The 17,119-nt window shown below is 39.1% G+C and overlaps 1 protein-coding gene across 2 annotated transcripts in view; it reads right to left on the reverse strand.

Moving 5' to 3' along the window:
• akt3a (v-akt murine thymoma viral oncogene homolog 3a) overlaps positions 1 to 17,119 on the reverse strand; it is a 54,909-nt gene that overhangs the window by 18,274 nt on the left and 19,516 nt on the right. For both annotated transcript variants that reach the window (XM_020921024.2, XM_055162668.1), the window contains exons 3-6: positions 10,557 to 10,682; positions 6,234 to 6,345; positions 1,907 to 2,051; positions 310 to 441 (exon numbers count right to left, since the gene is read on the reverse strand). In XM_020921024.2, the coding sequence (XP_020776683.1) occupies positions 310 to 441; positions 1,907 to 2,051; positions 6,234 to 6,345; positions 10,557 to 10,682 (515 nt within the window). The remainder of the gene's footprint in view (positions 1 to 309; positions 442 to 1,906; positions 2,052 to 6,233; positions 6,346 to 10,556; positions 10,683 to 17,119) is intronic.

The following is a 17,119-nucleotide window of genomic DNA, read 5'->3' on the forward strand; positions in this document are numbered from 1 at the left end:
ATGTTGGTCAATTTTCTGTGAGTTTGAGTGAAAAATGGGTGGGTTAGTTAAGAGAAAAAGTTTTTGATACAAGAACAATGTTCCACAACAACAACAAAATTTTTCTATATATTAATCTATATATTTTCAGAAAGCTTTGCCACATTCCTACGTCATGGTGAGAGTCACTGGTCACTACAGGCAACTCACTTCCCAGCTACGCTTTGCGATAACTAATACGCCCTTCGCCAGCTTCTGCCGCTTGGGCCTAAAAATAACATTCAAACATGGATTGTGGAATGAAAAGGTCCAATACCAAACAGGGCAAACCTTGGCAATGATAACTTCTTTCTTTAGAATCTTCATGGCGTAGTATTTTCCACTGGCCTTCTCTCGGACCAGGATGACTTTGCCAAAGGTGCCTTTACCAAGCAGCTTCAGGTAGTCGAAGTCACTCATTGTCTGAAAAACAACATTAGAAAATACATCTAAAATAAAATTACAGAATAAGTCATTTTCAAAATCACACAGTACATCAGCTCATACAATCCATGTACACAGAATGTTACACTGAAGATTTTAAAGGTCCTGTATTACACAAAATGGATTTGAGTTTTGATTCTTGTTATAATGTTATTACCTCATCAAAAACATACCTGGACTTGTGTTTTGTTTCATTCAAACATGTTTTGAGTAATCCTGTATTTTTAGGTGGTCTGTATCTCTAAAGCTCAAAATGCTCTGCTCCACCTGGTGATGTCATGCAGTGGTAGCTTTCAAGTTAACAGCTCCTGTTTACCTTTAGTTTAATTTAGTTTTGGTTTATTTGACAGGGACCAGGTACGGGAGCATTAATCAAAGAAACACTAAAAAGATCCTTTGTACAAGACTGTAACTTAGAGCTAATTTCCATCTGCAGTCCATAAGACATGAACAATGCAATCTATACACAAATAGTAGACTGATACGAAATATGTCTAGCCCACTCCCACTCTGATCTCTCTGTACCTTTAATCAGGTATGATTTAGCTGTTAATTAATGTTGACATTTCTGCGTTGTTAAAAAATATGTTCTAAATTCAGCAGCATTAAACCTTTTGAAGTCTTTGCATAGTTTCAAATGTGCTGGTAATTTGTTAAAGTTTTGAAAGAAAATGCTGATTATCCTAGAGCTGTTTTTCTTTTATGCTACACTGGCCACTGCATGTGGACCTTGTATTTCTGGTCATCTGTTCAATGTGACAAACCTTTTGAGAGGTGGAGGAGCCATATTGTTAAGACAACAGTCGCAAATTTCCAAATGGAATCATGTTTCTAAAGCTTAGCATTTTATGTTTGCCCAGTATTTTGCAGTGATGATATTATTGCGGTTTTGTGTCAAAAATCCTCATAGTTTGATTGTCGTCTTATTTGCTTGTGATCAACATGAAATACAAAAATTTAAATGAGAAAATATCATTGCATAGATGTAGGTTTTGGCTGCTTGGATTGTGAGTGAGTTTCTTATACACCTGAAATTTGTAAAATTGTATTTCAATGTATGACAAACTTTTTAAATGGTGCTTAAACATTAGTGTTGAATCTAAAATTATGCCAAGGTATCTGAACTCACTGATATTTTTCATCAGTTCCCCTTTAACTTTAGGGCTAGGTTTTATGTTTTTGTTTTAGCAAAAAAAATACTGTTGCAGTTTTTTTTTATATTTAATGTTAAATAGGAGTCAACTATATAGAAATTTTGTCCATTGCCACTGATAATTTGGCTGCCACTTGTTCAGGGTCCTTCCTGTCTTCCCACCAGTCTTTTATTGTTGCATAGTTACTTTTGGCTTCATCTGGTTTCATCACATTAACACGCTCTTATTACTAACTGAATAATAATTGAGAGGTTATTTGTTAGTTGGAGCCCTAATCTGTTGTCTCTTACCTTGCGTTTGTGGTGTGTGGTGGAGATGTCCATTTCCTCCTCCACCATGTTGTCGATGTTGGATGTGGGGCTGCACTGGATCCTCTCCTCCTCTTGTCTCTGCAGCTTATCGGCCACCATCTGAATGGCTTCTGTCCACTCATCCCTGGATTGCAGAAAAACAAGTTTCTTAAATCTTAATATAGTCTAAGTTTCAGTTTACAGGTCTTATATAAAACTGACTCTTGTGAGATTTAAGCCATGCTATAATGTTGTTACCTCATCAAAAACATTCCTTGGGTTGTATTGTTTCATTCACACATGTTTGAGTAAAGCTTTATTATTAGTAGTTAATAGTTTTCAAGTAACCTTTTACCTTTTGTTCAATAGAGATTGGCATTTCAAGGGCTAAAAATATACATATGATTCTAGTGAAGGTGTAAAAACATAGTGGAGAACTTCCTGAATTACCACCTGACATAAGAATGTGAGTATTTTCTGTTTGAGAGCAGAACCTAAAAATGGAAGGTTTGTGTGTTAAACACGTGTGAATGAAACAAAACACAACTCCAGGTTTGTTTGCGATGAGGAAACAACATTATTACATATATCGGAAAATAGCATAATACGGGCCCTTTTATCAAAAGATGTAAAAGCAGGTGCTGTGATAGTTGGATAACCAAAGTGTACACACTAACACCAGACACCTGCACAGTTCAATAATATGTCTACAGTTAACCTCAATCTACAGTCCCTTAAATGTTTTTCAATGAACACAACTACCTATTTGTTCAGCAGTGGGGAAACATGGTCAGCTAGAGACTCAACCAAATGAGCAATGATCATGGAGCAGAACTAATGCCACCCAGTCTGAGCGTGAGTGCTGGGCCCGTTCACTGTGTGTGTGTAGTAGCACACCCAGCAGCGAAGGGAACAATACACTGCTGTTTGCTAACACTGTTCCTCCCCATTGACTTTCCATTAGAGCTGTTGTTCAACATCTGCTGAGCGAAAGTGTGCGTACATTGTGTGTGTTCATCATCTCCAGCACAGGACCAGCCATGCATCAGTATGTACAGATCTGCTACTGTGTGATAATGATAGATATTATAGGCTCTATAGCTTTCTTATGCTTATTCTTATCCAGTGCCACAATAATTATAATATAGCCTTATTGTTCAATATATGACAGATGGAACAATATTGAAGTGGTCAATATTTTCTTTGAACAAGTAGTAATTTTTTGGTTATTTTTTGTCTATATACCATGGGCTGAAAACATCTAAATTATTCTAATGAAGGTGTATGGAGTTTAAAAATACAGTGGAGTACTTCCTGTATTACCACATGACATAACATGGTAAAAGAGTGTTTTCTGTTTGACAGAAGAACTCCAGGTTTGTTTTTGGTGAGGAAACAACATAGACAACAACAAAGATTAATATGGGCATTTTAATAGTGAAATAGAGAACCTTGGTGTGATCAGAATAGTTATTTTGTTGCTATATCAGTACTTATACTTTTCTGTATTTTGTGCATCTTTAATTAGAAGTTGAAGTTTTTGTCCATAAGAAGACAAGACATTTTGTTGTTTGCAAAGGGTTTTCTGTTCCTCAAATAGTAAAGCAAAAGTTCAATTCTGTCAACTGGACAAAAGTTTCAGAGTAAAGACACAGTTCATCCAAGCAACTTCTTCTTCTTTTGGTCAAATTGCTGGTGGACACTGCCTTTCTACCTTAATGGAGGAGCTAACGACAATGAAACTAACACGTATTTGTTCATAGTTTCTGTTTGTTAGCTATTGAACTAGACTAAGTGTGAACTGTCCCTGACTCATATTTAGCATAATATTTTTTTTCTTGTGCTATGGATCATACCTGGATGACTGCGGAATTACATAGACACATTTGGAATCTTTCAAATTGTGATTTTTATCGGATGCTGATTTTTTGAGCAGTTTCAACTTCAGCCTAACGTACCTCAACTAAATAAAGCACAAACTTAAATGTAAATATACTTATAAATATCAAAGCTGAATTCACTTTTCCATTTTAATTTCAAATATTCTTGTTGCCAGTTGATCCTCTGGTAGCTTCAGAATGTCTAAAGGTTTCCTGCTTTGTCTCCCCTCAAACAAACTTAAGCACACGCCACATGCCGGGGTTAGACTCACACTGTAAACTCAGTGGATCGAGGTGAAGCCAAGATGATATTCAAATATTGTCAAATCCTAAGCACTCCTCAAAAGCAAGTTAGGATTTACGCTCACACACTTTGAAACTCTTTTGCCTTGTGAAGCTGTGATGGATGGTAATAATGAAACCTGATTGACTCCCAAATGATCACCCCTGTGTCTTATGTTTTGTTTTGCCCATATGTTTCCTTGAGGGATCTGGAGAACACATCCGTCTGAACCTATACAGCGCTGTCTGCTTCTCTGTGTTTTTTTTAAAGATCTGACTGGCTTTTTTACTTCTAAACATACCCTACACACACTCCAAACAAGGGCAAACTTGCTAATGTGCGACAATGGAGTAATGGGTCTGTGCGCCTACATGAAACGCAATGGGAAACTCTCTCAAGGTCAGGCAGCAGAGAAATGCTCCCTCTTATGGTTAGAGTGTTTTTTGTATAATGAGTTTTTTTGCTAATGAGAGATAATGGGCCTGCCTACAGTCGGGCACAGTGCCAGCGTGTGCCACCCCTCTCCGCTAACGGCTGGGAGAGCTGGAACCCTGCCAGTTTGGTACAGTACGTTGCATACAGTTAAGCACTAAACTTCAGTGGGGAAAAAACACTCTTTAAGTAAAACATCTGGGACTTTTTATTTAGCTGACCGACAGAAATGGACAGTCATTAAATCGGACACATGCTCGCTGTTTCCTATTTGATTATCTAGCTGTGTTTTAAAGCGGCACATAAGAAAGGCGAAGTTGGACAGACAGCTGCAGCATACAGAGACAAACTCAAAGCATGCGCCCGAGCATCTGTGGTCTACTGGGCAAAGCTGTTCATTTTCAGGAGATGAACACCTCAGCTCCTCAGAAAGAAACCAAGCAGCTGGAGAATTTATGAAGACGAGACTTGAAAGGTCTCCTCTCCACTCACTCTGCCTCACCTGCTTTTATTCGCCAGAAGAAAAAGACAAATACTTTCACATGCTATACTGCTAACTGTTGTGTGAGAGTGTCTATAATTACCCACATGTGTGAATAGACTTTTAAGGGGAAAAATTTAGATGTCAAGGGTGTGGTGGAATTTTGCATCCCGATAAAAGAAAACAAAAAAACAAGTAAATATTGATCAAGAACAAAACACTTCAAAACAAGTTCCATGCATTATTATATTATATAAGTATTTTTAAATTAATGTTGACAAGTTGCGATATAAAGATTTTTTAATATCATGTCAACTTTGAAACTGAAGTTCTTTTTATTTTACTGGATGTAATTGATTTTATTAGTAAACATTAGTTAAATAAACGTTATAGGCTGTATTAGACTTTTAAACAACATTCTTAATCAAAAAAAACTTTTCTGTTCCACAACAAAGGTTCATTTATGGAAACACTCCAAGATGTTTTTTCTTTGCATTAACATAAAAATATGTTCCGAAAATAGAATGTACCAAGGTCTATTACGATAACAAATTCTGTGTGATTATATCGCTGAAGTAAATACAGCTGATAACTGATAATATTTAAACCAAAGCATAAGGCAGAATTATAAAAAAAAATGTAAATCTACAATATTGTTAAATATTTTTGAGCTGTATAAATAAATGGCAGAATTCAACACAAATAATTAGTTTATGTGATTTTAGTTCATAATTCACTCTTCTACAGCTCACATCTGATTTTATTGCAGAAAAAAATAACCAAAAAATTCCCACGAGTACAACAAATTTATCATATAGTGAACATAAGTCAATATAAATTATTTATCGTGATAGGCCTAATGTCAAGGGTAATTTAAAGGTGCATTTTGTAACTTTTCTGGTGGAGGGTCCATCAAATATTTTCCTCCTTGGAGATGTTATTGCTTTGTCCGGAATGTCATAGTATGATATTAAACGTTTCTATCTTCTTGGAGACCAAACCAGACCAAATTACAGGTAAAATCTGTGGAAAAAGCAAGCCCACTCACAGTCAGAATGCCTGTTTTTCCAGGTATTTTTGAACTATAAATCTGCCTGTAACTTAATAAATGTAAGGTTGAGCTGTTTAATATCATCCTATGGAACATTCCAGGCAGAGCAATAACATATCCATAGAAACAAGCAGGTGAGCAGCACTCCAGGACATTATCTTTGCATTAACACAAAAATATCTTTAGTAAATACACTGTACCTCTCATCAGGAGTGTCCACATGAAACGTCCTCTCGATGACAGTGGTCCACTGGAGACAGCGAATTATGAAGGTGTTTGGCTTTGGCCTCTCTGTCTTCATCAATTGGCATTCTGCAAACAGAAAAGTTCTGATTTAAAGGGGCCATTTGATACTATTTTCTGATCTATTCACATGTTTAACACGTTCTTCTCTCACACTGCAAACACTCTGTTCCACCTTGTGATGTCAGGTAGTAACACAGGAAGTGCTCCACTGTGGTTTTAAACTCCGTACACCTTCACTAGAATCATTTGGATAATTTCAGTCTTGGAATTTCAGATCTCTACTAAAAGGAAGCTGTTAAGTTGAAAACTACAACTTCATGACATCACAGGGTGGAACACAGCATTTTAAGCTTTAGAGATTTAGACAGTCTAATAATTCAAGACTATTCAGTTATGTTTTTGAGGAGGTAACAGCATTATAACTTGGTATAAACCTCACAAGAGTAATTATTTTGTAACATAGGGCATGTTTTGTATAATCTTTGACAAAAATAGGCTTAAGCCAAAACTACAGAGTTTAGTATAGTGGTATATTTTGGCTTTTTTCACTATGTTATGGGCAGTTTTGTAAAGGACATGTCAGAAATATACAAGGGTGAATTGTTTGTCTGCAGTGAATCTCTGGCTTTAAGTTTGTATAATACAAGAAAACAAATGTTTACTGTTAGTTTTATCAGCATCTTCTTCTGTCGGTTTGTTAGCTGTTGTTGGATATTGATGGCATAGTGCACGGATATTGTCTTTTCTAATTAATAGTGGTTTAAAAATAAGATTAGTCATATTTTAATCAAGCTGGAGATTCAGTCAAATCTAATCAGCTATGATTTGGTTGAGGATTTTTAATCAATAGGTCTACAGCCAATCCTCTGTCAGCAAAATAATTTCTTTGGAGCAGAGTTTGTACTTGGGGGAATGAACTGGGATAAATTCTGTATTAAAGGGCAATAATTATAAATCTGAGCAACAGGAGGACCACCTAGCCCTACACTATTTTGTAGTGCAAGAGGGAAACACATATATATTTATTCTTTATTTTAGACACAAATATTATTCAGTCCACAGTTAAAAAACGAATGAACAGGATAAAAAAAAAATACCAAAAAGGCTAACAAATTAGTCCATAAAGTTCATTAAAGAATATAGAGTCTCTGTGCCCAGTGTTTTCTCACAGCAGATATATTGAAATTCAGACAAAAAATGACCCTTTATATAGGAAGGTGCTTCTGTGGGAGTAGGGATGTTTTGTAGCTCGTACACATGTAGAGAATATCTGGAGAGTGGAGTTGTTTTGTAACGAAGTCCAATCTAGAGGGCCATTATCATACAAATGCATAATACAGTACACAAAGTGGGGAAGTTAGGTACACAAAGCCAGATGGGGCTACGCACTCGCCGTGGGAAAGAATACATCTTCATTGTCCCTCAGCAGTCTCCCTGGTTATTGGGGACAAGAGCTGACATAAAAGAACATTACGATTCATCTTAGTCTTCCCCTCTCACTCCACTGATCTCCATGGTGATTATTCATTTACATAGGCTTTTCTCTTTTATGTAAACCTCACCTCTCGCCCTGCACATGTCTCCTATCATTCACTGGCTTCATCTAGGCTTTGTCCTCTATCCTGTGTCCAATTATTCTCTGTTTAAGTGTGGCACAGCGCAGCACGGCACGCCTCCTCCTAAATATAGATAGGAAGGTTAATGACAACAGGTCGAACACACATCTGACTCTCAATGTAAATTCAAGCTGTGCTCATAGACAAAACCTGAGCGCCCGGTGAATGGAGCCTGCTGTGCCATCGGTAAACAAGGTCACGCTACAGGCCATGCCAAAAAGACACTGGGCACGCACAGGCTCAAGTTTTTAAATGTGAACTGGAAATTGGGTTGTTGTTGTTGTCACAGCAGCAGGCTTTTGTGAAATGTGTGTAGCTGTTTAGTGGGTGGATATGCGCGTGAGTTTGTGTGTGTGCATGTGTGTGTGTGCGTGTGTGTGCGGCGAGCTTGTATGGATGAGTCCCTCTGCTGGGAACAGGCCTGTACCCTCTCTGTTCCATCTGACCACTTCTGTTGTTCCTGCAGATAAACAGCAAAACGCAAGCAAATCGCACACAAACTACACACGCCACCTGGCCTCCCAGCTTTGGGCAGCAGATGTGGTAGTGCCAGCGCAGTGCCAAGCATCCGGAGCCCGATGTATGGCCTGGCCTGTCCCCCCATCCCCAAGTCGTTTTCCTGCAGCGTGGTCTCCTCCTCTCTGTCTGTTCGGAGCCGTGGGTCTAAGCTCCGCCCACTGCCGCTCCACCACAGCTTCTCAACCTCCAACTCCAGTTTCACATCCTTAACTGTCCAGAGCGGTCCTCCCTGCTTGGCTCCTGACTGAAGCAAATATGCAATTCTTTATCGTTTCCTGAGGCATCTGCAAATGGTTTAGTATTCATCATCATTTTCTAAACAGTTTTCTCACTACTTCTCATCTTCTCAGTATCTTTCCACATAATTAACAGCAGCATAAATGAGGGACTACGTAAGCTTTACTTCTTGGCCTTAAACTGATAGATTTGGTGGATGAGAAGGAAAAGTACGAATGAAACTACAGGAAAATGCAGAGTTCTGAAGTTGGGAACACTCAACCAGCTAAAATCTATATAGAGTCTGGGAGGAAATGTAAAGCTTAATGATAAAAAAAAAAGGCTTATTTGCTATTTTGACAATGATTATTTAAAAAGAAAACATTGCTTTTCAAAAAAACTGTAACTTTTTCATAGTTGTTGGTTAAAGGTCCTATTACAGAATTACAAAATTAACTCTTATGAGCTTTACACCATATTAGAATGCTATTACCTCAGCAAAAACATACTGGAGTTGTGTTTTGTTTCATTCCCTTTTACCTTTAGTTCAGTAGAGACTGGCAATTCCAGGGCTGAAATTATCCAAATTATTCTAGTGAAGGTGTATGGAGTTTAAAAACACAGTAGAACACTTCCTGTATTACCACAACATCACAAGAGTGCTTTCTGTTTGAGAGAAGAACTCAGCAAGATTTGTGCATTAAACATGTGTGAATGAAACAAAACACAAGTCCATGTATGTTTTTAATGAGGAAACAACATTATAACATAGATCAGATATAATATGGGCTCTTTAAGGCAGTCATGTTCTCAGGAGGCTTTTGCAGGTTAAGTTTCCGTACGCTATTACATCAGCTCTAGCCTCAAGTACTACAACAATAAGAAACCAAGTATTTCTGAGGTTTCTAAGCACTGATATTGTGTAAATTTCAATATAAACAACATGACAATATACAATTTACATGTATTTTGTAAATCAACTTGAACATATTAAAATGTTACCAAAAGTTAGTTGCGGTCACAGTATTACAATATAAAATGAAACCCTTCCTTTAGTAATTTGTCCTTGGAGTCTATTGGAGTAACGTTTTTGGCCTTGTGCCATGGCAATAACAGGTGCAATAATGAGCAGGGAAAACATTAAAATGAATCTTGTTAGCTAATTTGCTGGTTAATTGCACATGTCACCCGTGTGGAGATTGTTTTACAGGTGACATAAACCACCACAATAACAAATGGTCGGTTTAATTTAATTGTTGTTGCCATTGTGATTTCACTTTGTTACAGTAAGCAACATCTGTAGTGCAATGTTAATAAGACTGCATATGGGATCAGCATTAAATCCATGTAAGAGTAATGAATTTGCTCAAATCAATGCTAATATGATAAATATGATGCTAAGTATAAGCTGAAATATTGGCTACCATCTGCCTGGGGGTAAACTGGATACGATGAAGATTAGCAATGAAAGCTAGATGTAATGTGTTATTATAGACATTCAAATTTGGGGGTAAAAGTAAGCCTTTGACAAGTTCACTAGCCCCTTTGAAATAGTGTGTAATTACCACAGACTGTATATAAATGGACACAGCTAACTCACTATAGTTGGAAGTTCATGGGGGTGATTCCGGCTCCATCGACTTTTCAATTAACTTTACTTTAGGAAATTGTCACCCCTCTCTGTAACTGCTGCAGTGAGACTCGACATTTTGGTTTTAAAATGTTCGTATTATCCCACTCTACATGATCCTTGTGTTTTTATTTCAATTTTTAATTTTTCCTAATATGGACCTGGCTTCAAAGCTCCTGTAACTCCTAGCATCATGAGCTTCATTTGACTGGAGGTGAACACTATGGGTGATGTCACACTCCCTTAGTCCACTTCTTTTTACAGTCTAGGTATTTATTCAAGTGTTGATCACCTACTTGCAACAGAGAAGTTATTTAGTGGATAGGGAAGGTCTGCGTCTTGAGGTTTCTCTTTGTAACCAATGAACGAACCGTCTGTCTTGAGCAGGAAGTACCGTGGGCGCCAGTTCTTTATGTATTCACCTGGAAACAAGCAGAAAAAACTGTTAAAATACATTTTCTCAACCACACATTCAGTTAATATGATGGGGCTAATCTGACTTCATCATATCATCTATAGATCAATGATATAGGATAGCGATTATATAGATTATTTAAATACAGATTTGATTCCCTTGACATCTGAGCGCCTGTCTGTTCAGGCCTGGCTCTCATCTGTCCAAAGAGAGTCCCTGGGTGTACGGTGTGGTTGCCAGATTCTGATCGGATTATCATGTTAAAAAAATGACAAAAACATGTTTACCAGCACAACAGTTGAACTAACCCTGCCAGCATCATCATCTGGCTGACACATAGGCAGGTGCCACGGTGGTGACCCTGATATCGAGCGCACACAGGACTCCACATGCTAACACACACACACACGATCACACACACAAACACGCACGCACGCACACATGCTTCTTGGGACATGACACTGACTTACATTCACTTCCTGGAGACTAGACCAATTTTTTGTTTTGTTTTTTTAAGCTCTGCAGATATTTTTGAGCACATATGCAGGACGGATTTTTTTTTTTTTAACCTCCAAATGATGCACTTTAAATTTACTCCGAATTTACCACAGCCTTTTTACACTATGCACTAAAGCTTTATTTTTATTATTTTTAGGTTGCAGATCCCCACAAACAAAACATAATAATAATAATAATAATAATACTATTACTACTACTACTACTACTACTACTACTGCTACTAGTACTACTACCACTACTACTACAACTACCACTACTACTACTACTACTACTACTACTACAACTACTACTACAACTACTACTACAACTACTACTACTACTAACTACTACTACTACTACTACTACTACTAATAATAATAATAATAATAATAATAATAATAATAATAATAATAATAATAATATTAAAGGATTTAACATCAGATTTTTGCCCCGATAAGAAAGGCAAAAAATAAATGATCACACTTTTTCCCCCTTCAAAGTGCTTTACATCAAGGAACCACTGACCCATTCATGGACAGATTCATACATCAGTGTAGGCAGACAATGCGGATACAGTGGGTGTTAAGTGTCTTGCCCAAGGACATAAGGACAGCATTCATCTGTGGAAGCTGGAATCAATCTGACCGCTCAACCAGTGATGTTCATGTCAAGAGCGGGATTTGAACTGTCAACTTTGTGAAAATGCAGTATTCTGTGGTAATACACTGAGTTCATGGGTCTAGTCAGTAATAAAAATGATCAGGCTCAACATGTGTGCATTTACATTTAGGTTATTTCATGGCAAAGTACAATGCTATTAATAGGCCCCCATCTGAGAGCAGGACATCATCACATTCAAGAATCTGAAAACTACAATACAGATTTTAGTCCCCACAGTATGATAAATGCCCATAGAAATGCACACACATACACACGCATATCGGAGGTACAGTGTTTCCGATTGGAGGAAGGATGAGGCAACATGAGAAAGCACAAAGTGAGGAAGGAGCTGACATGCTGTGGGGTGGGATTACATGGAGTGGATGACCCTTCTTAGACTGCAGCAACAAACAACAACATCTGGTGAGCAGCTGGTGACGGAGTATTAGCCGACTGGCACTGAGGTATAGCACCACAGCGTTATCAGATTACCCTCGGCAGGATTACATCAGTGTCAAACATGACCACAGCACACTGCCTGAGAACTGTTTGTAGAGTCACACTTAGTCAGTCCTCGCCGTGGCAACAAATGTCTGGAATAAGGCTGTGCTGACCAGAAATCTAAGATCTCTACAAGCTCGGCGCCTACAAATAACTTAGTACAATTTATAACAGTTAACAAAGATTATATTTCACCTCTAGATTTAAAAAAAAAGTTTCCTCAAATAAAGTTAATGTGCTCGTTTTTCATCACTCTGAAGCCCATGGATATAGAATTTAAAGCTGACATATCATGCAAAATCATCTTTTTTGGCGCTTGCATGCCTTTAATTGTGTATTTTATGATGCCACTTATGATTATGCCAAAGGCTGAAAAAAAAGTATAATAATTGAAAACTTTTTATCATAATGGATGCGTTAAAACATGCAGAGGATAAATGTGTAAAAGTGTTACATTCTTTTCCACCTGTGAAGATCTGAAATGAATGAAATGAGTAAAAGATTCACTTCACGTGAGCAGGGTCTCTGTTAATGTGCATATTAAAGCTGCACTGCGCAACTTTTGTGGTGGAGAGAACTTTTTTGATGGAATATTCTAGACAAAGCAATAACATTTCCACAGAAACAGCGGCACAGTACACAGTACACCTTTAAAGCAGGTAACTGTCCCTCTCCTCTGCACACACAGATCTGGTGCAGAGGAGTTTGATCACCTCTTCAGGCTGGTCCTCCAACAGAGACCAGGACGAGCGGCCGGTGTGTGCGCTCCATTTGTGACATCCATTTAAAGCGGAAATGACAGCAGGCCGCGCTCGTTAACACGTCGCTGAAAAACACCTGCTCCGCTGATGGGAGCGTATGAGATGGCGGGCCGCTCCTGTACCTCTGGGTGGGGAAGGTGTGTGTCTGTGGGAGCGGGGAGGGATTTGAACCAGCAAACAGGGACAACAAGGCAGCTAGACGAAGCCAAACAAGAGAATGCTGTTCAGTGCCAATGCGTCATCCGGATTAACAAATCACACCTTTCCTTTCATCCATTATCCCAGCTTTGAATATTTTTTTTTTTTATTTTCACAAATCCACCCACTCAGCCTCCTTCTCCCATTTACTGTTTACTCCTGTTCTGTCAGGAACAAAGCATATTCTTTGGATAGCTGTCTGCTTACAAACAGACTGGTGTGAGAGGGGCGGTGGACTGTGAGAGCTTGGGGGGAGCAGCCAAATAACCATGCAAAAACTAATGTTGTGTAACTTGAAATGAGTAATACTACTATTACTCCAAGAGGGTTCATGTTAGTTTGCATCTATCAGTTTCATAGTAATGCGCTTTAGTGGAATAAAGGCCTTGGTTTCTGAAGCTGGATGTTGTTGCAGTGAAACTACACTTTGGACAACAATCGACTGGATGCTTCACTTAGGGGTGCTTCATGACAGTTATTTGTCTACTTATGTTGTTTATTGAATTACTTTTGACCTCTTTATCATTGTTTTTTCTGTTAAGAGTAATGTATCTCTGGACCTTTGTGATTGCACAGTCTGGTCAGCTCCAGGCCTCACCTGCTCAAATATAAAGAGTACAAAACCAAAAGCACAACCAAGAGAAAACTCAGCCTTTTCAATTATGTTTTTAGAAGAGGTCAACCACACCTGGAAGGTGTTCCCTTTCAGCTTACACAACAGTGGATTTGCGGTGAGCACAGAAGCGGCAGTATAAAAATCTGGCGAACTGAACAGGAGTGAAATATGAATTGTTTAACAAATGGAAGGAAATAAAAAGAAAGTTAACTGATAAACTATTAAAAACTGGCAGTGATGAGCGGCCTGCTGGTCTGCCGCCAGTCTTTTCTCTGAGTCAGTTTCTACATCAAGTGTCCAACCAATGGAAGCCTGTGGCTGGCCACTTCATCGCTCAGCTGTCCAGTACAACTGAAAACATTTAAGCAATCCTTCTGGCCGGGCTGAGGCAGAGCGCTCACGTCCACTGGGGGCGGGGGAGGGGGCAGCCAGGGGTGGCACAGACGGAGAGAGGAGATGGACAGTTGTCCAGACAGAACCGTCCAAACAAACACAGGCACGCACCAGCGCAAACACGCACACATGCACTAACACTGTGCTGTTTGGGCCCTTCCAAATCTCCCAAAGATCCAATGGTGTTCTGTCAAGCTATCCCGTCTTGGCCCTGGCTGTAATGAGTCCAGCGAGCTCTCCCACTCTGGACAGCTTGTCTGGGGAGCCACATGTCTCTGGTTTGGACTGCTGGAGAAAACAGAACAGCCGGTCTCCTTCCCACACCATCTCTCTCGGACTCCGCACTTCAGTTTCATTAAGTTTGCAGCACAACTTTACTTTTCCCTTAAGGCCAATTAGTAAATACTACACTATAGACTTCTTAAGACAACGGGAGTCTCTTGTTTCTTGTTAGAACTACATATATCAGCAAATAGGATATTGAGAAGATGTTTGGACACATTAAACCTTTGTGTAGCCACGCATTCCAAAATAAAGTGTATCACAACTTTTCTGTTTGATGCAATCTTGTTTGAGTTAGTGTTCTAGTTAAATACGGGAACACACTGTCACATTGAATTTGTAGATATAATAAGCCTTAATAAAGACCAAACCAGACTTTTAAAAAATCATTTAGATTTTCAACAGAAAGTCTTGCTGGCACCGCCGCCTTTTTCAGCTTGTGGATTTAGTGGTAAGAGGCAAAAATGAATCAGCTGTGACTGTGCCCGTTCCAAGCTTTCTGATTGGACAATTACAACAAGGTACCGAGTAACTGCCACTCAATTAGCTGACTGATTAACTATTCGTTTCAGGACAGAGGGGGGCATGGCGAGTGAGCAGAACTGGAGACAGGTAGCAAATTGTAACTCTGAAATAGCGCCAACAAAGTGAGTCACAGAAACTTTTCTCCGTCCTTCGCCTCCGTCTTCTTCCGAACACCTCCGATCTCATGCCTGATGCTATAAACAACGGCGAGGAAAGCAGGGTGAAAGAAAAACATCTCCGACAAATAAATAACTCCATAACTATGTGAGCTCACCAGCCATTTGTTAATCAACTCAAACAGGGATTTAATTTAATGCTTTGGCCAAGGTTGGAGCTGATATGCAGATGGCGCAGAGATGGGGCTGTGTGACTGGCGCTCTGGGAACTGGAGAGAGAGGAAGAGGGGGAGGAAGAGGGGAGGAAGAGGGGGAGGAAGAGGGGAGACTGGGGTTGGGATAGGTGGGGGGGTGAGGGATTAGGGTGCGACAGCTCTGTCACGTTCCAGCACACAGCAGCTCAACAGCACAGAGAGAGAAGCCTGTCAAATTCAAATATACAGAAAGACAGAGATAAAAAATCATTTACCTATAAAAAGTATTTGGAGGGAGCAGTTATAGGTATGTTGCAGTACAGTTACAATCAAATGTGGTTTTTATTTTATGGTTTTAAATATATTTGAGGATATCACACACAAAATAATTTACCTTGTTATAAGCAAATAGATTTTTAATGTCGTCAACTATATTAACTACGCCCCACCCCAGCCTATACTATCACCTCATGGGCAAAAAGCAATCAAAAACTAATTATATTAAGAAGATGTGTGTTTCATTAAATATAAGAGAAACATTTACACAATTTGAAAAAAGTAAATTAAATAAAACTGTCATTATACATACTACAAATCACTGCATAGTTAAAGTTCCAGCAACTGAACTTTAAGGTGATAATTTAGCTCCATAACTATAAAGGTACATGAGGAGAAAGACGCCAAACTTGTGCTTAAGTCTGTGATGACATAACCAATAATGCGCTACACTTGAGTAAAAGGGAAAAAAAAAAGATGAGATGACGGTTATGAGTCTGTCTGCGGTTCACAGTTCCACTCACATGCCTGGTTTCATTTGTCCTAAAATGTCCTTTCTATCAAAGTCTTAACTTCCTGTTTGTTGGTAAATACGAGGAAGTGTGCGTGACCCCAACCCCAGCAGTTCTAACTCCAGTGCGCTCAGACATCTTAAGGCTCCTCCAAAGTCAATCCACTTACTCTGCATTAGTCTCATTACTGGAGCTGTATATGTGCTTGTGTGTCTGCGTGACTATGTTTGTACTTGAGTGGGATGGTAGTGCAGCTATGGTAGTAAATAGCAAAGGTCATTGGGAGCATACTATTATTAAATGTAGCTGTAGAATAGTGTTTATGGTTCATGTAAACTCTACTAAACTCTCTGTGACAAAAACAACATGACTGCTTGAAATGAAAAATTGCTAAAATATTGGATAGCACATGTTCTAAGATTGTGCAGCCATAATATGTTTAATGGAGATTTGCACATTCTGATCAAAACAGATGCCTTGATTAAAGGTTTAGTGGCAGAACAATTAGTGCGGGGCGCAGAGCAGTGTGGAATTGGACAACAAGGGGGTTTGAACTGGCACAAAACTGGGAGGAAAATTGGTGAAATTGCAGCAGAGCAAATAGGCGCAGTTTAACATGGCAGAAGCTCTGACAGTGACAGAGCTCTGGGACAGGGCAGGGGCAGCCAGATTGCGCAGCACCCATGGGAGAGCGGCCATCCCTCGGGGCCCACTAGGAGATTGCACCCAGCCAGCTGCACATAGCCCAAGCGTCCTGGTACAAACAAGCCGTGGTGCCTCTCTGCTCGCCCAGCTGGTCCACTAGAAGCTCACAAAACTGAAAATGTTGAAATGGCTGTTAAAACAATAACTTGATTAATCACCTTCACAACAATCTTTCAACTTTTCAATTGCTTTTTGTTGCAATACTGA

The sequence above is a fragment of the Boleophthalmus pectinirostris genome, unplaced genomic scaffold (genome assembly GCF_026225935.1).
Source record: "Boleophthalmus pectinirostris isolate CB_2022bp ecotype Guang Dong unplaced genomic scaffold, ASM2622593v1 HiC_scaffold_5, whole genome shotgun sequence".
Taxonomy (NCBI): domain Eukaryota; kingdom Metazoa; phylum Chordata; class Actinopteri; order Gobiiformes; family Gobiidae; genus Boleophthalmus; species Boleophthalmus pectinirostris.